This window comes from Bidens hawaiensis, unplaced genomic scaffold (genome assembly GCF_021521415.1).
Source record: "Bidens hawaiensis isolate Kalapana, Puna unplaced genomic scaffold, B.hawaiensis_p1.1 tig00006131_1, whole genome shotgun sequence".
NCBI lineage: Eukaryota > Viridiplantae > Streptophyta > Magnoliopsida > Asterales > Asteraceae > Bidens > Bidens hawaiensis.
This window is the reverse complement of record NW_027491408.1, coordinates 75,600-103,263: the sequence shown is the minus strand read 5'-3', so window position 1 is coordinate 103,263 and position 27,664 is coordinate 75,600. Positions and strand designations below refer to the sequence as shown.

Sequence of the window (27,664 nt, the reverse complement as noted above, 5' to 3'; positions counted from 1 at the left end):
ACCTTTATTAATTAAATTAAAAATACTTTATTATTAGTTTGTAACATCCTAAATATTATAATATTAAATAAAGAAAATCGTGTTTAGTTTTGTGTGTAAATATTTAATTAGAATAAATAAAAAGGAAAAAAAATTTGACTTGGAATAATTAAGATGGATTAAAGGATGGGATGGGCTTTCGGTCCATGGGCTTTAAGGAGTATAAATACTCCCTTAAAGCACCCTAAACCCTAAATTCTCAATTCTATCTTTACATAATCTCTACACACTCAAAAACACACACACACCTAGCCACAATCGGCCGCGAGCTAAAGGAGCAACCCAAGACACAAACCGAGTCTACAACTTAATAGATCTTGTACGTGCAAGCTATATACAAGACTTAAAGTTCATAACCAAGTTAACCGTAACCTAATGAACACATAAAGGTATGTTCTTCATATTAAAGTTTACATTTTTATGAACGGTTATCCTTGAAACTTAAACCTAGAGTAGATCGTGTATAAACAAACCATAAAGTAGCAAACTTTATGTTAGAAACGAACTTAACGAATCCATAGCTATGTGTGGATCGTTTAAAGAAACCCTAGATCTAGTTTTGAGCATCTTAGCCATAAATATTCAAGCTTCACATTCATTCGAGTCAAGTTTGGACTGCAAACGGTTAAGGGAACGTTTGGGTCTAAGGCCGAACCATAATAAGTGTATTAAGGTCGCGAAACGTGCGATGAAACGAACCGTGGACTACAGGCCAAGCAAGTTCGCTTACAAATATGTCCGCGTGCATATAAGTTCGCGTACAGCAAGTTCACGTACATATAAGTTCGCCTACAGCAAGTTCGCTTACAGCAAGGTCGCTTACAGCAAGTTCGCTTACAGCAAGTTCGCTTAACGTAAGTCCGCTTAATGTAAGTTCGCTTAACATAAGTTCGCTTAATGTAAGTTTGCTTAATGCAAGTTCGCTTACATTTATGTCGCTTACATATCCAAGATTTGATTACATTAAGGCTCGATTACTTTGGATTACCTGGATGGTTCGAATGCAAGAGTATGGCTGAAAGATTACCAAGAAAAGACAAATATTAAAGTAATGAAAATCATAAATTCAAATATGCTAGAGTTTAAGAATAAAATTTAAGTAAAAGTAATCTAATACAATAGGACAAGTATTGATACGTGTAACTCCTATAGAGTTAGCAGAGCTCAATTAAAGAAGGGATTACTAATTAACGGAGAAAGAAACAGAGTTCAGATGAGTTTCTAGCCCCGTTTCCTTGTTATGTTTTCGGGGATGTGTGTATACTCAAAGTGAATGTTAATGCACTTACCTTAAATGGTAAGTGTATTCCTTAATGATGAATGTGATATATTTATGTTATATGATGAATGAATGCTTATCAGTACGTGAACGACCTTCGGGTACTTTTGACACAGATTGTTCGCATACTAGTCAGGGCGAATAAACCTGGTACTTTTGACTCTGTTGTCGAACTCGCAGAGATGGTTTATGAGGACCTGGCTGTGGATGATGTTGTGGTGGGAGAAGAGAAGAAAGATAAGAAGTGGGTCGCTCCTATTAAACGACCCAGTACTCAGTTGTCGAACTCCAAGGACAAGAAACAGAAAGTGTGGGAGAAGAAGTCGTGTATGACTTGTGGTAAGATGCACGGTGGAGAGTGTAGGTGGGGTATTGGTTCCGATACGTGTCATAAGTGTGGGAAGATGCATGCTGGGGAGTGCAGAGTTGGATCAAATATTTGCTACAAGTGTGTAAACGCATGCCATTATGCTCATGAATACAGCGCAAATCCCGCATGTTACAAGTGCGGGAAGACAGGTCACTTTTCTATGGAATGCACCGATGGTGGAGCAGAGGGAAGCGGGAGGAAGGATGTTGAGCAAGCAAGGCCAAAGACCAGAGCTTACATGCTGACTCAGGAACAAGCCAAGCAGATTCCAAACGTTGTCACATGTACGTTTCAAGTAAACTGTGTTTCTACTTCAGTATTTTTTGATTCAGGTGCGAACAAAAGTTTCGTAGTCACCCCATTTAGTGAATTAGCTAAAATGAAATGTTGTCGAGTGCCTAAAACTTTTATAGTAGAAACCGCTAGTGACACTTCGGTTAAAATAATGAAAATGATTAAGGACGGTAAGATAGAGTAGAGGGACATGAGTTCCCTGTTACATTGTATGTTATGACCTTAGGAGGGTTCGATGTGGTTTTGGGAATGGATTGGTTGTCTGAGTATGAGGCTCGGATAAAGTGTAAGAGTAGGATGATAAAGTTAAAGTCCTTGGATGGTAGTGTGGTGACGGTTTATGGTGATTAGGAAAGTTTCGGGCTTAATGTCATTTCGATGATAAAAGCCGAGGGTTTGTTAAGGCGAGGGTGCAGTGCCTGCCTAGCGTATGCTATCAACGCTACGGTCGAGACGAAAGAAATGAAAGATGTTCCTATCGTGAGCGACTACCCAGAAGTATTCTATGAGGATCTTCCGGAGTTGCCAACGGAGCGAGAGATAGAATTCCAAATAGATTTAGTACCAGGAGCCCAACCCTTCGCGAAAGCGCCTTACCGTCTAGAGCCGTCCGAGATGAAAGAATTGATGTCCCAACTGCAAGAACTCCTCGACAAGGGTTTTATTAGACCGATTATTTCTCCGTGGGGCACACCGGTGTTATTCGTGAAGAAAAAATATTGGAGTATGAGAATGTGCATAAACTATCGCGAGTTGAATAAGCTTACGGTGAAGAATAGATACCCTTTGCCAAGGATTGATGATCTGTGTGACCAACTGCAAGGGTCAAGTTGGTTCTCACGAATAGATCTCAGATCGGGCTATCATAAGCTGAAGGTGAAAGATTCAGACATCCCTAAAACAGTGTTTCGGACGCGATATGGACACTACGAGTTCTTCGTGATGTCATTCGGTCTAACAAATGCTCCTGCAGCATTTATGGACATGATGAAAAGGGTGTGTAGGCCGATGTTGGATAAGTCAGTTATTGTTTTCATCGACGATATATTGATTTATTCAAAGAGTGAATCTAATCATGCCGAGCACCTGAGACTCTGAGAGAGGTGTTGGAGAGTCTGAAGAAAGAAAAGTTGTACGCTAAGTTTTCGAAATGCGCATTTTGGTTGCGATAAGTGAAATTCCTAGGTCACGTGATAAATCCTAAAGGGATTATCGTGGACCCAGCTAAGATCAAGGCGATAACGAATTGGAAGACTCCACAAAATCCGACAAATATACGAAGCTTCTTAGGGTTAGCTGGCTATTATAGGAAATTCAACAAAGGTTTCTCCAAGATAGTTGTACCATTGACCGAATTGACCCGAAAGTCTGTAGTATTCAGTTGGGGAAAAAGTTCCAAGAAGAAGCTTTTGAGGAATTAAAGATGAGACTCAAGCAAGCTCCAATCCTTGCTTTACCCAATGGTGACGCGGATCTGGTTGTTTGTACTTATGCTTCGTATCGTGGGTTAGGTTGCGTGTTGATGCAACAAGGGAAGGTGATAGCTTACGCGTCTAGACAGTTAAAAGTCCATGAGAGTACTTATCCTACGCATGATTTAGAGCTAGCAGCAGTAGTGCATGCTCTTAAGATATGGAGACATTATCTGTATGGTACCAAGTGTACCATTTACACATATCATAAGAATTTAAAGTACTTCTTCGAGCAGAAAGAATTGAACATGAAACAGAGGAGATGGTTGGAGTAGATTGAGGATTACGACTGCGACATTTAATACTATCCTAGTAAAGCTAATGTGGTCGCCGACGCGCTAAGTCGTAAGAATGAGGAAGTCCTTGCAATAGTGAAGTCATACCAGTTAATTATGAACTCAAGCCTATTTGAAGAAATCATCAAATTGCAGTCAGAAATGCTGGTAGATGAAGGGCTAGTAAAGTAAGTGGTGATTTTCGGTCAGCAAGATGAGTTGATAGAGAACACGCATGGTGTGAAGAGTAGGTTTGATCGTACGTGGATTCCTCGTCATGGAGATCTTAGAGGTCGAATCTTAGATGAAGCTCATAAGTCAAGATACTCAATTCATCTAGGAACTACAAAGATGTACCAAGATTTGAAAACAGACTACTGGTGGCCAGGAATGAAAAATGATGTGGTGGATTATGTTAGTAAGTGCTTAACTTGCTTACAAGTCAAAGCCGAACATCAGAAGCCTTATGGGAAAATGCAACCGCTTGAGATACCTGAATGGAAATGGGAACACATCACCATGGATTTCATAACTAAGCTACCTCGTATAGCTAAGCATCATGATACCATCTGGGTGATTGCGTACATCAAGTTCACGTACATATAAGTTCACCTACAGCAAGTTCGCTTAACGTAAGTTCGCTTAATGTAAGTTTGCTTAACGTAAGTTCGCTTAATGTAAGTTCGCTTAATGTAAGTTTGCTTAACGTAAGTTCGCTTAATGTAAGTTCGCTTAATGTATGTTCACTTAATGTAAGTTCGCTTAATGCAAGTTCGAATACATTTATGTTCGCTTACATATCCAAGATTTGATTACATTAAGGCTCAATTACTTTGGATTACGTGGATGGTTTGAATGCAAGAATATGGTTGAAAGATTACCAAGGAAAGACAAATATTAAAGTAAGTGAAAACCATAAATTCAAATATGCTAGGTTTTAAGAATAAAATCTAAGTAAAAGTAATCTAATACAATAGGACAAGTATTGATACGTGTAACTCCTATACAGTTAGCAGAGCTCAATTAAAGAAGGGATTAACAATTAACGGAGAAAGAAAGAGAGTTCAGGTGATAGCCCCATTTCCTTGTTATGTTTTCGGGGCTGTGTGCATACTCAATGTGAATGTTAATACACTTACCTTAAATGGTAAGTGTATGCCTTAATGATGAATGTGATATATTTATGTTATATGATGAATGAATGCTTATCAGTACGTGAACGACCTTCGGGTATTCCATGTATTGTTAAGGGAGGTATATGTAGTAAGTATGGAACAAGGATATGAGATAAAGTATGAATGGACAATGTATGTATGATATGTATGTATATATGAATGAATGAAAATTATGTATGGTTGTATGGTAACGAAGAGGGAACCGGGCCCTAATAATACTCAAGGCAAGAGGGAACCGAACCCTAATAATATTCGAGGCAAGAGGGAACCAGGCCCTAATAATACTCGAGGCAAGAGGGAACTGAACCCTAATAATATTCGAGGTAAGAGGGAACCATGCCCTAATAATACTCGAGGAAAGTATGGCGTAATGCTCTTTATAACGTAAGTTATGAAGGTAAGTAAGTGTATGATAAAAGTATGATAGTATGTATGAAAGTATGTAATATGAATGTGTTGTACGTAGTATGATTAACTAGAACTCACTCAGCGTAGCTGACTTTTAGTATGCATGCAGGGGAGTAGGATGAGGCAGCTAGCTTGAGCGGGGGCACGTGGCAAATGAATAACAGGCTGGCATCTGGAGACTCGTGATGTTTATAATTTATGTTTTGATTTTGAAAGACAAGGTATTAATTTAAGACAAGTTATGAATTGAAATGTAATGTTTTATAAAAGTTTTAATATTCCTCGAATGTTTTAATTAACTCTTATAATTGGAAATATGTTTATGAGTAAATCCAATGTCCGAAGTAGGGCACCGGTAACGGGGACTTACATAGTTCTCTAGTTCTCTTTAAGAAGGAGTTCTCTCTTGATCCTTTCCATATATATATATATATATATATATATATATATATATATATATATATATATATATATATATATATATATATATAGTTCCCTCTAAGAAGGAGTTCTCTCTTGATCCTTTCCCTATATATATATATATATATATATATTATTTTGATTTATTTTATTAGTTATAAAATTAAAAGGAAATATTCCCAAACTAGCCATTTTTTCCATGGTTTTTCAGAAATAGCCCAAGACCAAACAAAATACCCAAGCTAGCCAAAACATTCCATCAGATCCGACGGAAACCGTTTTAGATCCAACAAAATGACGTTGGATTTACTCATAAACACAGTTCTAAATATCACAGTAAATTAAAATTTATGCGGAATATAAAAACTTTCCATAAAAATTTCATATCATTTCAAAACTTGTCTTAAACAAAAATCTTTTGTCTTTCATAATAGAACATCAATCATAAACATGTCATAATTCTTCAAATGTCAGCTTCTTATTCTTTTCTCATGTGCCCTCCTCAAGCTAGCTGCCTCATCCTACTCACTTGCGTGCATACTAAAAGTCAGCTATGCTGAGTATGTTCTAGTTAATCATACAATAGGTTAGCTACCTTACTTATATGTATCCGTAGACACATATTAATTTCTTTATACATCATTCATACATACACATTTTTGTTCATACAATATACTTTCATACTTTCATACTAATACATTTTAAAGAGCATTACACCCTACTTTCCTCGAGTATTATTAGGGCCCGGTTCCCTGTTGCCTCATATATTATTAGGGCCCGGTTCCCTGTTGCCTCGAATATTATTAGGGTCCGGTTCCCTCTTGCCTCGAATATTATTAGGGTCTGGTTCCCTTTCCTATCATACACATACCTTACCTTTCTATGTCTTTAAAATTATAACCTTCATTCATACTTTCAATATTTACATTAGCATACATTATTCATACATATTCATTCCATACTTACTACGCATTACCTACCTTGACAATACGTGCAATATTCGGAGATCGTTCACGTACCGACAAGCATTCATTCACAACGTAAATACAACCATCCCATATATCATTATGACATACACTTACCACTTAAGGTAAGTGTATTAAAATTCACATTGAATATGCACACAACCCCGAAAACATAACCAGGAAATGGGGCTAGAAACTCACCTGAACTTAGTTCCTCTCAAAGTTAATGGGTAACTCCTTTCTTTAACTGGGCATGGCTAACTGTATAACAATTACACGTATCAATTAACTATCACTACCCATATCGTAGTTCAAGTTTATTATAACCCTAGACGAATGGGGGTCCGGGGCAGCAGAGTTCTAGGGGCGGCAGCCCCTAGCGAAATCCAAGGGGCAGAGCCTCAGGCTAGGGTTAAGTTGGCAGGTCAGCTTAGAAAAAATTTATTTTCATTAACTTCCGTAACACAATTTTCATTAGAATTCTTAAATTATTATTTTATTCGCTAACTCATTTGTTATAACGAATGGTCTTTGTTTAAGCCTCATTCGTCATCCCATTCGTTATGACGAATGGCCTGATCTGTGTATAACGAATTATTAAGGTCATTCGTTCTTTCATTGAGACGAATGAGGGATCATTCATTACAAGTGTATCCTATAGCGAATGAGTATTCATGGCGAATGGGCTCATTCGTTTGATCTGGCAAACGAATGAACCCCCCCCCCCCCCAACGAATGAGGTTCATTCTTCTGGCTCACCCAACGAATGGCCTAGCGAATATCCTAACGAATGAGAGCTCATTCGCCAGTTCTCCGTAACGAATGGGCTAGGGTTCAGACATTTCGTCAGACGTCACATCAGGAAATTCCCAGATGTGACCTAACCTCCGGCGCCGCCATTGCCGGAAAAACAGGATCTGCTCGTTTTATTCCACCGTTTTTCGTCCCATTCAATCCGGATCCGATCTAGGGTGACCCCTAAGCTCATCATTCGATCGGTTTTACCCGATTCCACCCGGATCTCGTGGTTTTAGTGGTTTAGGGTGCCAGCTCGCCGTTTCGCGACTAGATCTAGCGGGTTTGGATCCATGTAAGATCATACTATCATTACCTCGGATCAATGCTCGGTTTCCTTCTTGGATTCGGCTAGAGAAAAAAAAGAGAGATTAAGTGTGTGTTTTAGATGGTCTATGGACTGAGTGGAAATAAATGGATTAATGAATAATTATAGTTTATATATTATGGGTCATGGGCTTAAGCCCATGGTCTTTGATCTTCCTTCCTTATTAATCTAAATCCATCACCTATATTATTTGATTGCTCAACCCAATATAAGCTCAACTCATAATAATTAATATTATTATTTTATTAACCGAAACAGGAAACAGGATGTTACAATATTCGATATTTAAAATCACGTCACGTGTCAACGTATTAATGCATCCGACGGAATTTCTTAAAATTCCTTCGGATCCGACAAAATTTTAGTGAGTTCGATGCAATTATTCATCTTCTACCTCTCAAACCCTAAACCTCCATAACCAACCTCCATCTCCATCTTTCTTATTTCTCTATAAAATCAAGCAAATCAATAGTTCACATCATTTAATTTTTTGAGGAGAACACAACTATAGTGTTCAATTTCACTCTATAACTCAAAATCAAAAACCCCCGAGTTGAAAAATCTAGAGTTCGTCGGATAAATTAAATAGTCGGATCCGACATAAGCATGAACTGGACTGTCATATCCGACTGTTTATTATTACGTCGGTTTGTTTCATTAATCTGTCGGACAAAACCATAAACCGTCGGATCCGACAGAATAGTATGCTACGTGGCGCGTCGGGATAGGGTAAAAATTCTGTCGGGTCAGAAACGGTTTCCGTCGTAACTGACGGAATATTTTGGCTAATTTTGGTATTTTGTTTGATCTTGGACTATTTCTAGAAAAATATGGCAAAAAATGGATAGTTTGGGAATTTTCCCATATTAAAATAATAATATTCTTCCAACCTCATGCCCCCCACACCCCCTATCGCACCTCTTATCGCCGGGGGGGGGGGGGGGGGTTGTCACCCACTACGCTTAGCCTAAAACATGGAGATTGGAGGGTTATGTACGACACTCGTTCACTAGAATAACCAACTCTTTTGTTTGCAATCATACTTGAACCCCTAGTAACTACATTATTCCAATGATGCTTTATTTGTATGAAGCTGGTTGAGTGTCATTGTACAACATTCTATTTCTTTTTCCTTTATATTTCATCACATTCCAGCTCATGTCCTTCAAAACCACAACTTCATCAAAGTACTATTATACAAGAGGAATTATGTGCAGTTATGGATAAATTGAATATAAGCAATACATAAACAAGTACACAACCTCAAAGTTTCATAATTATTGCATTACGACATAACATTTATTAGCTGGATCTAAAATCTTGTTTCGTACCGATTGAATTCTCTTTGTAAAACTAATATGAAATACTCTTTTTTCCCAATCCACTGGATCTAAAATCTTGTTTCGTACCGATTGAATTCTCACCACAATGCTAGGGAATATTACTAGTTAATAGTTATAGTAATGTATAATAGTGACAACTTCAATTCATCTTACCATAACAATCAATTTGTCAATTTCTTTAAAATGTCTTGCTCCATTTAAATATATGTTAATCAATAAAGTAATTAAATGACACATAAGTGGATATTGAGATGAGGCTTCCTAGTTAGAATAGGGAGATAGAGAGCAACATGACATGCCCTTCTTTTTGAGTTTAAGACCATGTGAAAAGGTAGCTTTACAAGTACTATTTCATAGTGGAGGAAAAAGAGTTTTGATAATTTTGAAGAAACTAATTGGGAGTGACATTATGACATGAATTATTGTTGCCAAAAGCAAGATATATATGAAAACTACATCTTCCAAATCATCCACCCATCACCATAATCTTAACTCATAATATTTAATCATATCAAACCTTTTTATAAACCATTTTTCAAATACAATTTGTGTTTACATTTGTAAACATGAAACATACGTAAAGTTAAAATATAAACAGAGACAAAAATAAAAAGTATGAAAAAAAGTTGTGAAAAAAAACTCTTAAAATAAATTTAAAAAAATAATTAACAAAGTATAACTTAAAATATAAATAAAAAATGAAAAAAAATAAAAAAACTAAAACGTTTCCGTCATCTTCCCGTTAAAAAAATAAAAAAAATTGATAAAAAGACACATTACCGAGATCATAGACACAATGACGAAAATAAACAAAAGACACAATTATAACTAAAATAAGACACAATAGATCACAAAATATAACACAATGCCGAACAAAATATAGCACAATATTGAGTAAAATAACACAACAAGCTTTAGAAACTCGTGTATTACATGGGATAAATTAATGTATATATTACAATGAACTATTTGATAAAAAAGATAATTAAGTTTTTTTATATTATGTAAAAAAATGTATTATAAATATAGTCGTTTTATATCATCAAATATATTTGAATTTTAAATTGAGAACGGGTTATTTTATTATCGGTATACAATAATGAAGCAATGTCAATGTACGCAACATTTAAAACAATGAGGTCTTTCGATGTGAAAGATGTAGTTAAAATCTTTCACAAAAATGTTATACATTCCATACCCGGTCATAGACAAAAAAGACACCATATTTCCTTTTTGAACAACTTTCATGTTGTCCTTATAAACACACTATTATCAATTATGGAATAGTCTTATAATAAATATAAAAAAATGAAAAATTTATCTATGATTTTTAAGACTAAATATTTATAAAAAAAAATTAAAAAATTGTTACAGTTTTCTTTGATATGAAGATGTCTAAAAAAATTGAATGTTAATGTACACTTTAAACGTAAACTATTTTATATATACATTTCAATTTTAAAGAAAATATATTTATAACACGTAATTATTACATTAATATTTTTTTATATTAAGTATGTATAAAATATAATTTATGGCATTAATAATTCAATAAATGGAGATTGACCAATTAATTAGTTATGTTGAATTTATAATCAATGCTATAGTTAGAACCAAGATTTTTTGTTTTCCATCAATTGAATAGAAGTGATTTTTGCACGTATTTGACAGTGAGAATTAATCTCAGAATTACATGTGTCCAAAATTATTCTTTTATATTGGTATAGGTAGATATAAAGATATATATATATATATATATATATATATATATATATATAATGTAAAGGAAAAAATACACAATCAATGTTGAAAATAAACAAAAAAAATACAATGATAAACAAAAAGACATAATAATCTTTTTCACACACCATTTTTTTTAAGAATTGGAGATGGTAGAAACATTTTTGTGTTTTTACTTTTCTTATTTTCTATTAAATTTTGAGTTATGTTTATATTTTTAGAGTTTTGTTTTTTTTTTTTTTTTTTTTCTACAAATTCTTCCTATCGATCTCATTTTTGTTTCTATTTACAGAATAACTTGACCCACATATATAAAAGATTTATGTTTTAACGTTTTAGATAATAAACTTGAATTGATTTGATCTAATCTTCTAATCAGTATAATAACATAAAACACAATTTGAGTTTAATGTTTATAATTTTAGTAAAATGATTACTCAAATACCATTTTACTTCATAAATGTTCAGTACTTAATTAATTTATTTAGGGTAGATTTTTTATAAAAGAAATTCTAATAGAAAAACTATTGGAATATTAAATTTAAGAGATGTGAAACGTGTGTTCGTGGACGTGGTACAAGTAGATTAAAAGAAAAGGGAAAAATAGTGGTACTAAAAATAAAGCTGGAAATCACATGGTGATACATAGAATAGGAGTCAGGTCCTTGTTTGTGGGCGTGGTCCATCTAGGCTTCACTTGTCTCTGCCAAAAATAGTAACCTCTCAAACACCCAACTACACATATATCTACGTACATAAGAAGCATGTATGATTTTATAAATGTATCGTATTATATTTTCTTTTAAAGCATTAGAGGCTTCATTGATTGAAGTGTGGCCACATCAATTACCCACATCACCATTTTACGCTACCCCAATCATCGTACATATATGGACGGTGGCACGAATTTATCGAGTTAGCATACACATATAATTTAAATTTGATCAATTAATTATAAATGTTTTTAAAACTTTGTAAAATTAACTAAAAAAAATTGGATCAAAATGGCCACTGATATAAATTTTCCTCCAATTGTATAGTTTTTAATACAAACAATTACTCTTTATAAAAGGAAAACATCCAATTTAAACTCAATGGAATATACTCCATGTATATTTTTGTTTGTTGAAAACTTCAATGTCTGGTCAGGGAAATTGATTGTTAACAGGCCACTGATTTGTACTAACGATTGGCTCAACATGCACCTAAGTTGATCTAGTTACTTAAGAATGTAACAACTCAATTTAGATAGTTTTTTAATGGTTAACCGACTAAATGCTAAACAATTTGTGATTTTATGCGAGAACAATATTGGAGAAACTACCAATGTTGTTAAAATCAGTAATGACTAGTTGGTTGGATGAGGAATCGAGCTCCTAGTCAGTTTGGTTCGTAATGGCTGAATCGTTTTTAGTAGTCTACTTTTTGAAAATAAAACGCCGTATATAATTAGTTTATATACACATTTGTTTATCATATGTCGTTAAAATCATATCCAAATGCTAACACTAGTTATTTAATTATATGAGTTTGAATCAAATACAATAAAATTAACGTGCTAAAACTGATAATCAAGTAGAGTAATTATATATACAATTAGAGTAATTATGTAATTACGTCATAGAGTAATTATACATGTATATATAATTACTCTACTTGATTCTCACGTTAATTTCATTTGTACGTTAACTTTCCCCTTAATATATAGTTGAGTAATTATACATTTATACATGTCTATTTGGCGTGTGATTGTACGAAATCACCAAACACAACATGTTGCTTCTGGGTGAGGACTACAAAGTTCACTTATCTTTATTATAAATTTGTCTTGATCAAGAATTGAAATCACTTCTTACACTTATTGACGAGAATATAAAGAAATGAGCATAGTGTTAGCTACATGCATGCCTGTTGTGACATTAATCGTTTTACTTATAAAAGAACTTACCAATGGCAAGAAAAAGTGGGGAATTACAAATAATCGGCCTAACAGGGAGTATTGGGGAATATATATCCTTATATATATATATATATATATATATATATATATATATATATATATATTTTCCTTTAACAATAGAATACAATACATGCAGGCCTTTCTTGTTTATATCTAAATTTGGGTTTGTAACTTTTAACACCCATCAAAGAACTTTCCCAACTTTGGTATGTCACTTTTACAAAACTCATCATCATCATCATCATCTTTGATCCTATGTTCTGTTCCTAATTAGTTATTGTTTAAATCTTGTCATGGATTGTTTCCACTATTTGTAAATTGTAATTATGATTATTAGCTGTCATGATTTATAGTTATACCACTGCTCATGCTTCTCACTCTCTACTTACCCTCACATGCTCTCTATTTTTGCTACAAGGTCCGGTAAATACGTGCTTTTTAATACTTTGGCGGGTTCGTTTACCTCCTGGCCGATTTCGAACCGTAAGCTGTATAATCTTTGCTAGCTTTCTTCATTAATGTTGTATTTAACTCAGTAGGGTCTGCATTCATTTTATAGTTGCTTTGATGGTCTTATGTATTGCACATGCTCAATTATTTAAATCATAACTTTTTAGAAAACTGATTATTTAGCTTCTTCTTTACTACTTATAGTTCTTGATATTGCATAATTTATAGTTAACCAATTATCTTATATAATACATCCCCAGACTGATTTCCACCATGCCTCCAACTTACTTCCCGCTACGATGGGAGAGCACGGGTGACCAGTGGTGGTACGCTTCCCCGATCGACTGGGCAGCTGCCAACGGGCACTATGATTTAGTTCGTGAGCTTTTACGCCTCGACAGTAACCATTTAATCAAACTGTCATCGCTAAGGCGTATACGTCGCCTAGAAGTCGTGTGGGACGACGAAGCACAGTTTGATGATGTGGCAAAAAACCGCTCATTAGTCGCCCAAAGGCTCTTAGAAGAAGGTGATGCTAAAAAGGGAAAGAACTCGTTGATCGGGTCGGGTTATGGTGGGTGGCTGCTGTACACTGCAGCCTCTGCAGGTGATTTTTCGTTTGTTCAAGAGTTGTTGCATAAAGACCCGCTTTTGGTGTTTGGTGAAGGGGAGTATGGTGTGACTGACATATTGTATGCTGCTGCACGCGGGAAGAACACAGAGGTTTTTAGGTTGGTTTATGATCTTGCAATGTCTCCTAGGTTTATGTCGGGGAATGGTGGGGAGTTTGGAGGGCATGTTGGGGAAATCCCAGCTGCTTATAAGCAGGAAATGAAGAACCGTGCGGTTCATGCCTTGGCTAGAGGGGGTAATTTGGGTATTTTGAAGGAGGTTGTTGGTGATAGTTGTGATGAGATGGTTTTGGGGTATAGAGATATTCAGGGGTCGACTATTTTGCATACTGCAGCGGGACGAGGACAAGTCGAGGTACGTTTTTTTTCCTTTCGGTATTTTGTGACAGATTATATGAACACCAGTGACATTATTCACACATTACTGACTGACTGACAAATCAAGCATCTTGCATAACCTATTTTATATAGTTATACGGATCTTATAACCTTATTCGGTTTCAATGATAGGTAAAGAGGATATACGGCCAGTATGAAAATAAAATAAGGTTTTATACAAGCCCGTATGGTAGGGGTGTGCATGGGTCAGTTTTGGGTTCAAACGAAGCCAAAAACCACAAGTTCTGCCTTTGAGTTTTTGAAGATAGTTAGGTTTCCGTGTCGCACGGTTTTGGTTCTTTCGGTTTTACCATGTAGGTTTGAAATTGTTGGTCCAAAATAATGAATTTGGGCCTAAATCTTTTTGTTAATTAATGGTTAATTGATTCTTATACATTTGGGCTAAAATATTTGGGTTAGACTATTTATTAAATTCTTATAAATTACTTAGCATCCAGAAAAAAAAACGAAAATCCATAAATCCAGTTCTGTTCCGTTCGGTTTTTTCAAATTTATTACCCGCAAAACTGAAACCGAGCAGAAAATTCGGTTTTACCAAAACATAAAACCAAACTATCAGTTTTTGTTTGGGTTTGGCTATCTCGATTCAGATTTTTTGATATTTTTCAGTTTTAATTACATGCTAAACCGAAACCTAGCAGAAAATACAGTTTTTAGGAAAACATAAAACCAAACCTTTTCTTTTGTTTGTGTTCAGTTTTTTTCGATATTTTCCGGATACAGGTTTTTTTTTTAAGTTTCATGCACACCCCTTGATATGTGGAAAGCGTTATACAGGACTGTTTAAATGCGTTCTGAAAAACTATACAACTCGTAAAACCTTATACAGCCAGTATAACTTTACTGAAGCTAACTAATGTGCCGGTATACATCCTGAATTTTAACAAGATATGCACACAAGAAGTAAAAATATTAACACAAAAAAACTTAATAGTACCTGTTATAATATGCAGGTGGTTCAGTATCTAGTCTCTACATATGATATCATAAACTCAACTGACAAACAAGGTAATACACCTCTACATATAGCAGCTTCAAGAGGCCACATTTCTGTGGTTGACTTTTTGGTCAAAGCATCACCATCTTCTGTACACACCAAAAACAATGCTGGCGAGACGTTTTTACACGCCGCCGTTACCGGCTTTCAAACACCCACATTCAGAAGACTCGATCGCCAGATCATCCTCATGAAACAGTTAATATGTTCAAAATCTTTTAATATTGAAGAAATAATAAATGTTATAAATAATGAAGGTAGAACAGCTCTTCATTTAGCTGTTCATGGTAACATTGACAGTGATCTGGTGGAGTTGATCATGACTGTTCGTTCGATTAACGTTAATAAACGCGATAATTATGGTATGACTCCGCTTGACTTACTTAAACAACGACCCGTTTCGGTTTCTTCAGAAATCCTCATTCGACAACTTGTGTCTGCCGGTGCGGTTATTACTGATCAAGATTATTATTCGGCTCAGAAGATTCTTGCGAATCATTTGAGAAATGGGAGCGCGGGTGGAAGCCCGGGAACCACGTTTAACGTCTCGGATTCCGAAATATTTCTGTACTCGGGAGTCGAGAATTCTCCTGGGACACCAACTTTGGGCTCGGGCTCGGGTTCGGGCCCAGGGCATGTTCCAAACCCAAGCCCAAACCCAGAAGTCAAAACTTCCAGCAAGAAGAAACATAAAGGTATAAAACGGTTCCTTCGGTGGCCCAAAATGAAGAAAACAGGAGATTCGGGCTCGGTTACGGGCTCGGTTGCAGGCCCAGTTTCCTTGAGGGAGAGATACTCGAAACCCGTGTCACCAACAAACAACAAACGAACGCTTGCGGCTCGGAGTAATCTTGCGAGTCCAACTGCTAAAAAGAAAGTTGCTTCGGGTCTGGTGAACGGGGTGATGCAAGCGATGCCACGTGTCAACCGACGGTCACATTCGCGTTCTCACTCATTCTCGAGATCGTCCGTGTCTTCATATAATTCGCATACGGGTGTTGACATTGCAAGTGGGTCAGGCTTAAACCCGATGTTTGATGATGGGGTTGTTGGTAGAGAACAAGGTGTGGCAAACAGTAGGAAGTCAGTTAATCAGTACTTTTGTTTCGGTGGGTCCCGGTTTCCTGCGGAGCCCGCAGGTTGCGATGAGATGCAGCAGCACGAGATCTATGATCGGTATGTTCTATCGACGGCTTAAAAAGATTTAAGGGGTTCGGTTAACTGGTTAATCATATAGCCTTTTGTAATCCTGTTTTATGTTGATGTATAAGGTTGTTTATTTAGCTTTCATAATGAACTTCAAGTCTTGAACCTTGTTTGAATGCAATGCTTTGTTGCATTTGTAAGTTTAGTATATATTTGGTTTCAACTTTCAACTTAGATGAAAGGCCAGAAAAGCCCATAATCAGGTATGAGCTATGATTTGAGACTATTTTCTTGAAGAAGAGAGGCCTAATTGGCATAAGGCCCAGTGATCTGCTTATAAAATCTGAAATCATCATCGAACTCAATAAATCCCACTAACAGGCTATGGTAGAGGTGCACAAATCGGTTTTTTTAAAAAAACCGGTTCGGTTATTAACCGGACCGGTTTTTTTCGTCCCGGAAAAAAACCGGTTCGGTTAATAACCGGACCGGTTAATAACCGGTTTTTGTGTATGAAAACCCTAACCGGTCTAACCGGTTAGGACCGGTTTAGGAACCGGTTAGAACCGGTTAATAAACCGGTTTTTTTATTAACCGGTTTTTTAATAACCGGTCTAACCGGTTAACCGGTTTTTTTTTTTTTTTTTTTTTTTTTTTTAAATAACCATTATTTTTTCACAGTATAAACAAACCGGTAACTACAAGGCAAACCGGTAACTACAAGGCAAAACGGACTGACTCCATTCTTTGCTTTCGTTGTTAGGGTTCTTTGCTTGGAAGATTAAAAACACATAACTTTCATTTATAGCTTTTACATTAAAAATACAAACATTAAATCGTTATCGCATATTCGTAACTCAAAAATACAAACATTAAAGAATGCTTAGACACGATTACATTAACAACTTGCTGTTTCTTACTCATTATTTTCTTCGCTACCCGATCCCGAGCTATTCCTTAGGTAATCGTCGTACGCGGCTTCTTCATCAGTCATTGGTTGAGTGTGTCCTTGATTGACCTCGTCTTCATACAAGCCCGCCTCATAGTCCATTTCCCCCTCGAGTGAGCGTTGATGTTGTGCCCTATCTAAAGAGTCCAAGTAATCCTTGTAGCAAATCGACATCTCTACAGCTGGTGGAGTGAGTCGAGTCCTCCTAATCGATATAACCCTGCCAGAAACAGAAAAAGCAGACTCCGAAGCTACCGTGGAAGCTTGGACCGTTAGTAAATCTTTGGCCATGGCGGCGAGGATCGGAAACTCATCCTCCTTACCTCTCCACCAAGCCAGCAAATCAAGACTTCTAAATTCATCTGGAGTCATGTGTTTCACAAAGTTTGTACCACCATACCTTCCAAGTTCACTGCTTGGGGTGTTTACCTTTTGACGTTTCCCGGCGTCTTCCCAAATCATGTAGTACATCCCCATTTCAAGGTCGGTTTGGGATTGGGATTGGGCAACAGCTCTTAACGAGTCATGAATTTGGGAAGACGACCCGTATTTTGTAAGGTAAACATCATACATGTTAGACAAGGTGGTGTTGAAAGCATTCTTTAAAGTTTGGTTATAATAGGGGTTTTGATCGTCGTTTAACTCTAGCTCATCACAAATTTTTTCTATTAAAGCTTCAACACCACCAACATTTATGCAAGGGTTTAACGCAGCAGCACATGTCAAAACAGCGGGTAGTTGTTGAAAATATTTTCTAAATTTTTCTTTCATTTTTACACCCATATCAAAATAAGGTGCACCCCTACAATGAAGTTCACTCAACTTTGTGCACATGACAGCAATTTTTGGTAAAGCAATGGGGCTAGTTGGATAGTAAACCCCGGATAAACTAGTTGTGCAAGATTTAAAAATTTGAAGGACCTCCGTAACGATCTCAATCAATAACCAGTTTCTAGGATCGTACGGTGCACATTTACCCCTACTTGACAAAATTTGATGAAACGCAACTAGTGATTCTTTTTGTTGGATGGCTTTCTCAAACATATCACAAGTCGAGTTCCATCTTGTTGGACAATCCCAATTTGGCCCCAACCATTGACAATTAGCTTCTACACAAAATTTTTTGTATCTTGAAAATGTTTTATTGTTGCTAAAAACATCTCGTAACATTCTTTTAAAATTGTTTCTTTGCGTTTCGATCACGTTTAACCCATCTTGCACGGCCAAGTTGATAATATGTGCAATGCATCGGCTATGAAAAAACGCTCCATCACAAATAGGTTTATACTTTAATTTTAAATGGCCAACCGCGGCCGTATTGTTGGACGCGTTATCAAACGAAATTGAAAAGATTTTATGTTCAATCTTGTATTGTCGAATGACTTTATCCAAGAGTTTAAAAATATTTCTACCCGTGTGCGGGTAAACAAACAATTGAAACGCAACGGTTCGTTTCATCATTTGCCACGACTCGGGGTCAACCCAATGAGCCGTCACACAAATGTATGAGTCGGGCGAACCATTAGGTACCGACCACACATCCGTTGTTAAGTTTACACCAGTTTGTAAGTTTGAAAAGTATGAAATTAGTTCGGATTTAGCGTTTTTCCAAGCTTTAAGACAATCTCTTCTAAGGGTCGAACGACTTACGTGTTGGTAGCGTGGTTGAACATACTTTTGCATCATCTTCGTGAATTGAGGGTTGTCGAAGTGGTTGAAAGGAAGTGTATTTTGAATCACAAAGTTTGAAAACTGTTGACGTACCGCTTCAAGGTCGTACGTAAACACCGTTCCTTGATTCGTCATCTCCGGCTGCGAACTACTTCCCGATTCGTCCTTCAAGGCCTTGCAAAAGGGCCTTTGTACATGCGCTTTTAAAGTGGAGTTTACATCTTTGCCATAAAACTTCAAACAATGTTTGCATCGAGCTTTTTGGCTACCGTTAGACATTTCGCATAGGTCGAAATGTTGCCAAACATCTTGGTTTCGTTTCGTGGGGATGACCCGAACGACCGTTTCTCCCGTGTTCGAGGCACCCATGTTGACGGATGAAGCAGCACTTTGGGAGGCCATGATAATCGACTACGAAATAAGAGCGTATGGAGTGGTAATGTGGTATAATAGAGCGTGAGATAACAAAATAATCGCGTATGAAATAAACGTTTAGAGCGTTTGGAGCGTTTGGAGTAGTATAATCGAGTGTGTTCTAACCAATACCCAACCTAAACTATATATAGATGTTTGTGGGGGTAGAATGGTAAATAAAAAAAAAAAACGGTCAAAAATGAAAAAAACGGCTATATAGCCGTTTCACAACGGCAATAAACCGGTTTTTAACCGGTTAACCGGTTTCTAAAAAACCGGTTAACCGGTTTTTTAGTAACCGGTTAATTAAAAAAACCGGTTTTTTTTATAACCGGTTTGAAAACCGGTTTGGGCTCTAAAAAGTATAACTGATATACAAACCGGCGGTTTGTAAACCGGTCAAACCGGTTTTAAAAAAACCGGTTTTTTAAATAACCGGTTTCCGGTTTAAACCAGCAAACCGGTTCGGGGACCGGTTTTTTTGACCACCTCTAGGCTATGGTAGGGTCTAAGGAGTGTAAGATGTAGACAGTCTTACATCTACCTACAGTGGAGGCCTAACCATTTAGGTGACCTAAAGCGAAGTGAAAATCAGAGGCCTTTTGCATTGTCTTTGATTAGTAGCTTTAAAATTATTCACATCCATTAACAAAATTTGATCCTTAGCTACACAACACAATCAAAATTTTATTTTTTCATATCAAACTATAAAATATAAGTAATTTGTTCGTAAAAGTTCCAGCTTGTTTTGTTCCATAACTTTTATATAAAAATATCTTAATTAATACACAATTATGTAAGTAACAAAAAAATATCCCATTACAATGCAAATGCAAATACTATTAGGGTGAGCAATAACCGAATCGTTAACCGAACCGAACTGAAAACCGACGAAACCGAACCGAAAAACCGAATTAACCGAAATTAACCGAACTGTACCGAACTCTTCATTGTTTTCATATTTTCTAGGGGTTAGCAATAACCGAATCATTAACTGAAACCGAACCGAAAACCGACAAAACCGAACCGATATAACCGAAAACCGAATTAACCGAAATTAACCGAACCGAACTTTTCATTTTTTAGTATTTTCAAGCTTTTTTCCTTCTATTTCATGTATTATATGCATTAATAGTTTAATATTATCATTTTTATATATTTATATCTCCATTTCATGTATTAATATCTCAATTTCATATGTTTAAACCTTCATTTCATGTAGTTATGCATTCATTTCATGTATTTAAACATTCATTTCATGTATTTTTAAGTAAAATTTTAGCCCAATTTGATACTGGTTATTAACCAAAATTAACCGAACCGAACCGATAACCGATCGGTTAGGTTGGGTTAATGCTAATAACCGAACCGAACCGTGCACACCCCTAATATTTTCAAGCTTTTTTCCCTCTATTTCATGTATTATATGTATTAATTGTTTAATACTCCGTACTATCATTTTCATGTATTTATATCTCTATTTTATGTGCTAATATCTCAATTTCATATATTTAAGCATTCATTTCATGTATTTTTAAGCAAAATTTTAGCTTAACTTTGATATTGGTTATTAACCGAACCGATAACCGATCAGTTCAGTTCGGTAAATACTGATAACCGAACCGAACCGAATCGTGTACACCCCTAAATACTATAAACAAAATTACACATAACCAACAAAAGAAAAAAAAATGCATATGACATGGGAAAAAAATAAAAGATAACGACCACACAAAACAAAATAATTAATCTCAAATGAGTATTATTGAAATTTGGAAGCAAGAGTTGAAAATTGAAAAGTAATTAAATTAGATAATTTTTTAAGTTTAAAGGGTTGAAAATTGAAAAGTAATTAAATTAGATGATTTTTTATAGCTTAAAGGGGGCCTCTCCACTACCAATTAAATGCAAAATGGAAAAAAATGAGATGCTCCCAGGTTTCAAGCTTGGGCATTCACGATCACAATTGAGCATTCTTACCACTACGCAACAACAAGGAGATATGTTAGATGAATTAAACTTCAAATAATATACTTTATCTATATAATTTTTTTTATTTTTCTTTAAATAAAGGCCTCAACAATTTATGGGCTTAAAGCCCTAGCTTTACTCGATTACACTGTAGGGTCAGCCCTGTCTACCTATAGGAAAGAGACGCCGCTTCTGGTGAGACCCCCGACTCGATAGTAGTTTTGCATCAAGCTTTGGGGACATAATGCAGATAGCACTCAGCCATCGGGACACTAGCCGATTTGTGCATGTACATTGGCTTTCAGAGATCAACGTTATCACATGATGCATGATTAACCTTTCGCCGCTTTTAAGGTTATATTCACGATATTAGCATAATAACGTCAATATTATTGCACTTTCACCACCCCCCCCCCCTCAACCCACAAAAGAACTCACACATATATGCATTATATGTGCACACCGTGACATCACAAGCAACACGTATTATAAAATCTGGAATCAAAAGTGGGCAAAGTAAGAAATAGATTACCATTTAGGCATTTACCAATCCGTGTAACTTTTGACCTCTATTCTATCTACTATGTTTAGAATTCATTTTCAACTTATTTCTCAACCTTGTTAAAAAAATCCTTAACTCAAATTCTTATTCTTATTTAAAATAGAATCGTATGGAACACAATAACTGTAATTTTACATTGTTTATTTAACCTTTTTTAAAATTCCTTAATTCAAATTCTTATCCTTATTATTTAAATAGAATAGGATGAAAAACAATAACTGTAATTTTACATTGTTACAAATAAAAGTGATACCATTTAGTTTTAATATATGCATGGTTTCTATTAAACCAACCAAAGTTGACTTATATATTATATAATATAATTGTTAAATTTAACCAAAATGCCTTCTTTCTTCATTTTATAAATAAAAAGCCAAAACGCTTGCGGAAACAACTTGTTCAACCGTCGTGTCCTTTTACTTCATTAACTACCGTAAAATCTTATAATCGCTACACCTCCAAACCTATATATACATCCCCATACCCATCCATTCTCATAATCCATTACCATGGTGAAAGCAAGTGATCACAACAAGATGATCGTGCCATCTTCTTCTGCAACACCGCGGCACCGCTAACAATCCTGCATCCAATCACCATTACAACAACGAATGCTGGCCGTGTATGGCATAGTTCGAGCGATGGGGTTGACAAGACGATGGAGAATTATTGCTTATATGTAAATCTATACTCTTCCGGCGGATGACGATATGAGAAATTTTGATTGATTACATAAGTGGTCAAAATGTGCATAGTATACCCATTTTTTTAGTAAAATTCATACCCATGTTTCAAATTACTTACATGACATACGACTGATGGTCCGGCAAGTATTGGAGAATGGTACGCTGTCTATTGCCTCCTGCAATACGTCATGCAGAAAACGGGAGAAATAATTAAGGCATTGGCGGTTATCGGCCAACCATCGTGTTAACTGTTAAGGCATTAGGGTTACGTGTATGGCGGTTAATCGCAAACAATCGCATCTCTTCATCAACCATCGCAATGTGTATCTAATAACCATCGCAATTCAATGCCTATTTGTTGTAACTATTTTGAAGAATTCGTAAAACAACATAAGTGTTCACAAACACGAGTAACGGTCCCATAAGGTTCAAGATACGAACATTTCCGCAACAAACAAAAATTTCCACAAGTTATGGTACCGTAATACTATTGTAAAAAAAACAATTCTGGCAATTAAATTCCCGCCGTAACACGCGGGTTAATTTGCTAGTTTAAATAATATGCGTTTTGTCCAACATTTGGTTTTAATTTGTCATTATAATGAGTTTTGACGCATAGGTGTCATTGATGTGGATGTCGTGACTTAATAAAAAACATGTAAATTATCGTGTCTTATTTATCTTTATTGGTAATGGCAAGTAAGGTTTTCTCTAAAGGAAATCTTTGAAAAGTGTTATTTTATCTATTAGTCTAGGTGGATAATTAATGTCAAGCGAAATTGAGAAGTTGATTATAAAATCTTTTGCAAAAAGCAATTAAACTTTGATTTGTAAAAGAAACAATTATGATGAAAGATGACAAATCTCCAGTTTCGTGTTGTGAAGTGGTATGAATAACCTAAGGCTGAGGGGTGTGGGGGGCTCTAATGGGGGCGCGAGTGGGGGCTCCAGCCAATAATATTATGACGTGTGGCAGAGATAGAAACTGGATAAGGGGGGTGTTGGAACCCCGTTGGAGCCTCTGGCCCTGGTGTGGAGGGGCTCCAGCAGGGGCTCAAGCGGATTTTTTTTTTATTTTTTTATAAATATATTCAAAAAACGTATTATTAAAAAAACTCATAAATTATTAAAAAAACACACATTAATGAAAAAACACATTAATATCTAAAAATAAAATAAAAATAAAAGTACTAAAAAAAACATTATTCTTACTCTTCGGCTTGGTCTTCTTCGATCAACCTCTTTCGGATACGTTCCTTTTGCTTTTCCATTAGCATTTGATCGACCGGATGATTGTTGCGGCTCCGAATAAAACATCGGTTGGTGCGGTGACGACCATAAATCGTCGTCAATATAATCTGAATCTAGGTTTGGGTACCAATTTCCAGCCATGTTTTTAAAAAAAAGTTTGGAAGATGGGTTGATTTTGGGTTTTTTTTTGAAGTTGTGGTAATTGTTTTATGTGAAATGGGTTATATATAGGAAGAAAAAACTTTCTTTTTATTAAATAAGAGCCCAACGGCTCATTTTAAATGTCCAACGGCTAGATCACACATTCCCATGCATCTTTACGCCCATCCTCAGCCGCTAAGGGGCTTGCGCCTGCTTTGTTTTTCGTGCTCGCGCCCCTCTCGCGCCCCGGGGGTGTGGTGCTAGCGCCTGGGGGCGCGAGCGGAGGGTCTCTAGCGCCCCCGTTAAAGCCCCACACCCCTCAGCCTAATACTTGAGTATTAGTTGGAAACCACATAAACATGATTTGTTAAACTACTTCTTTTGATATATAATTATAAGACCAAATGCGGAGTTGGTAACTATTAGAAATTAATCTGAACAATTGGCATAGCTGAATAGAAATCTGAACACTTGTGGCTCGAGCCCAAACTAGAAGTTAAATTTCCGACAAGAAGAAAGGTATAAAACGGTTTCGGGTCCAGTCTCGTTGAGGGAGATATACTTGAAACATGTGTCGCCACCGAACAATATACGAATGTTTGCGGCTCGAAGTAATCTTGCGAGTCCAACTGCTAAAAAGAAAGTTGCATGGGGTTTGGTGAACCGAGCCATGCAAGCAATGCCACGTATGAACCGGCGATCATTTACGTTTGCTTTCGAATTCGTTTTCTCGATCATCTGTGTCGTCACATAATTCACATACGGGTGTTGATATTGCAAGTGGGTCCAGTGGTAGCCTAACCATTTAGACCTAAAGTGAAGTGAAAATCAGAGGCCCTTTGCATTGTCTTTGTTTGATTAGTAGCTTTAAAATTATTCAGATCCATTAACAAAATTTGATACTTCGCTACACAACACAATCAAAAATTTATTTTTTCAGGTCAAACTACAAAATATAAGTAATTTGTTCGTAAAAGTTCCAGCTTGTTTTGTGTCACACCCCGACCAAAGGCGGCGGAACATGCCGGGATGCGACGGATTGCCCATAAACGCATGACACTATTTAAAGCGACAATATTTAACAACTCATTTAATTTCACAACATCAAAATGTCACATAACAATATTCAAAGATAATTATAACAAAATATAGCAAATAAATATATTGTTCCATTTTCTAATATCCTAACGGTCTTCATTACGTTTTCTCCAAACTCCATAATCAACCTAACGTCAAACCTGTAACATTGCATAAAATACACTTTATCAACACAAAGGTTGGTGAGCAATTTCATAGTTTTTGAACAATATGTATATAATAAGAAAAGCCACAACTTGTATACAAACCGATAAATAATAGCAACAAATTTGGATAAAATGAGATCGCTAATAAGAATACATTAGCGACACCGTCTATAAAAGAATACCAAATATATTCGAATTTCCATGAGATCGTTAACAAGAATACATTAACGACACCGTGCTATAAGAGAATACCAGATAGTTCACGGATTTATGAATCAACCAACCAAAAGCGGTAAACATATAAGCATATACGCATGTAAGCAAAGAACACCAAATCGAGCATTTATTTAAGTAAAGTAAACAACAAAGTTTGTGGTTTAAGACTCAAGTATAAAGCATTTAGTTTGAATAAGTATGCAATATCACCCCCAAAACGAAAGATTGAATACGAGGTATGAAAAGTACTCACCTTTCAAGTATAAACTTGATCGGTAAAAGACGGGAAATCGGAAGGACGGGGTTTAACGAGCAAAGCCTAAATAAAAAGGAAAAGCCTTGAATTAGAAAGGTTGTTTTAGGAAAACTTTAAAATATAAGATAAGAAATGTAAACAATTAAAGTTTAAGGTTTAAAATGCAACTGTTTAAGAAATTATAACAATAGTCCTTTAAAAATATAAGTTTGCTCGAAACCGGATTAAAGTATCTAGCCTTAATATTTACTCAACTTATGTTAAGTAATAAGGTGGGTAAAAATGCAAGAATGCAAGTCTCTTTGTTATATAGATACTGAAAGGAGTTTTAACGAGTGTTCGGGTTGTTGGTTCGGGTCTTGATAATTGGTTAAACCCAAATTCAACTTTCCATAAATATTAAATGTTATGAGATAACTCATAAAAATTAGGTAAGACTTAACCAAGTATGTAGTTCTATTGTTTTAGAACTAATAACGTACGTTAAGCGAGTGTTCGGTTTTGTCATTCCAAACTTTGTTATGAGATCAAGTTGGATCCAACATTTCCAAGTACTTAATAAAATATGTTTGATCCCAGAATTACCAATCAATAACAATAACAGATCTCAGATCTGTGAATATCCGATTAGTACTAGATCTAGCTCATAATTTACATCGATTCAGTGTTGTATATATGTATATCTATTATCAATAAGTTATCAGTAGTGTTTGTATAATATTAGGTGAAGCTTGATAGAGAGATTGAACAGCAGTTCGTTAATTTGCTCAAAACTTAAATTAAAAGTGAACAGTAGTTCACTATGTATAGAAGGTGATCTGGTTCGCTAACATCCCCTAGCGAACCAGCTTCCCCTTCGTTACATAAATAATCATAGCGAAACACCCCTGATTCGTTAACATCCCCTAAGGAATCAGGAGGGAATACATTACTTGGCTAGTTCGCTAACATCCCCTAGCGAACTAGCCTTTAACTTAGCGAACTGGCTATTAATTACATTAAATATTACATTATTTAATTAACAAAAATATTAACGATAAATACAAAGACTCCAGACGCAAAACCGTGCACTAACAGACACCCCCTCGTCTTGAGCTCTTTGTCTTTAACTTATTTGAAGCGCTTGGACTGCCAGTCTCTGCAACTATGAATTCCATGTTCATGACACACACGAACGACTCGTTGGAATTGCATAGCTAGGTCGTAATCTTCTTGGCGTTCAAACAAAATCTGCTTCCTGTATAGCACATCGTTGTCTGTCTCTGATAAATTAACCAACCACATCGGGTCGATAATCTTGATGAGCTCGGTCTGCAGTCCTCGATCACGAACAATAACGGCCTCGCCAGTACGATTGTCATAGTACCAACGGGAACCTTTTTCATTGTCTTTGGCGGCTTCACTTTCAAGACAAGTTTCTTCCAGCCGGTCCTAGGATCAATCTCATCAATGCGCTTACGTCTTGGGACCTGGGGCTTGAAGAATTTGAAGCCATGATTGACCTCGAACAGTAAGTGTTGATGAAACCACTCAGCCGTTCGGTGACCCCCGCGATTGATAAATGGACGTCTCGCGAGGGTACGTACATCCCAACGTGGTAGAGTTAAAACATCCATTATCCTCTCGTAATACTGGACACCCTTTTCCCACTTGACTATACATACTTTAAGGTCTGAATCATAGAGCCCGGAGACAATATCACCATGTACCTTAGAAACAGTCTTGAAGGTAGTCACCTGATTCGCCTCAATCCAAGCAGCAGCGGTATCTTTTCTTTCTTGATCTACATACCGATAAGCACTGATAATCTTACCCA

At 36.1% G+C, this 27,664-nt stretch overlaps 1 protein-coding gene across 1 annotated transcript; it reads left to right on the top strand.

Moving 5' to 3' along the window:
- Positions 1–13,573: 13,573 nt before the first annotated feature.
- On the top strand, positions 13,574–16,682 carry LOC143631614 (uncharacterized). The gene is made up of 2 exons (XM_077100321.1): positions 13,574–14,300; positions 15,298–16,682. Exons 1-2 carry the CDS (start codon positions 13,587–13,589, stop codon positions 16,537–16,539), a joined length of 1,956 nt encoding a protein of 651 aa, XP_076956436.1. The 5' UTR covers positions 13,574–13,586; the 3' UTR covers positions 16,540–16,682.
- Positions 16,683–27,664: the final 10,982 nt, after the last annotated feature.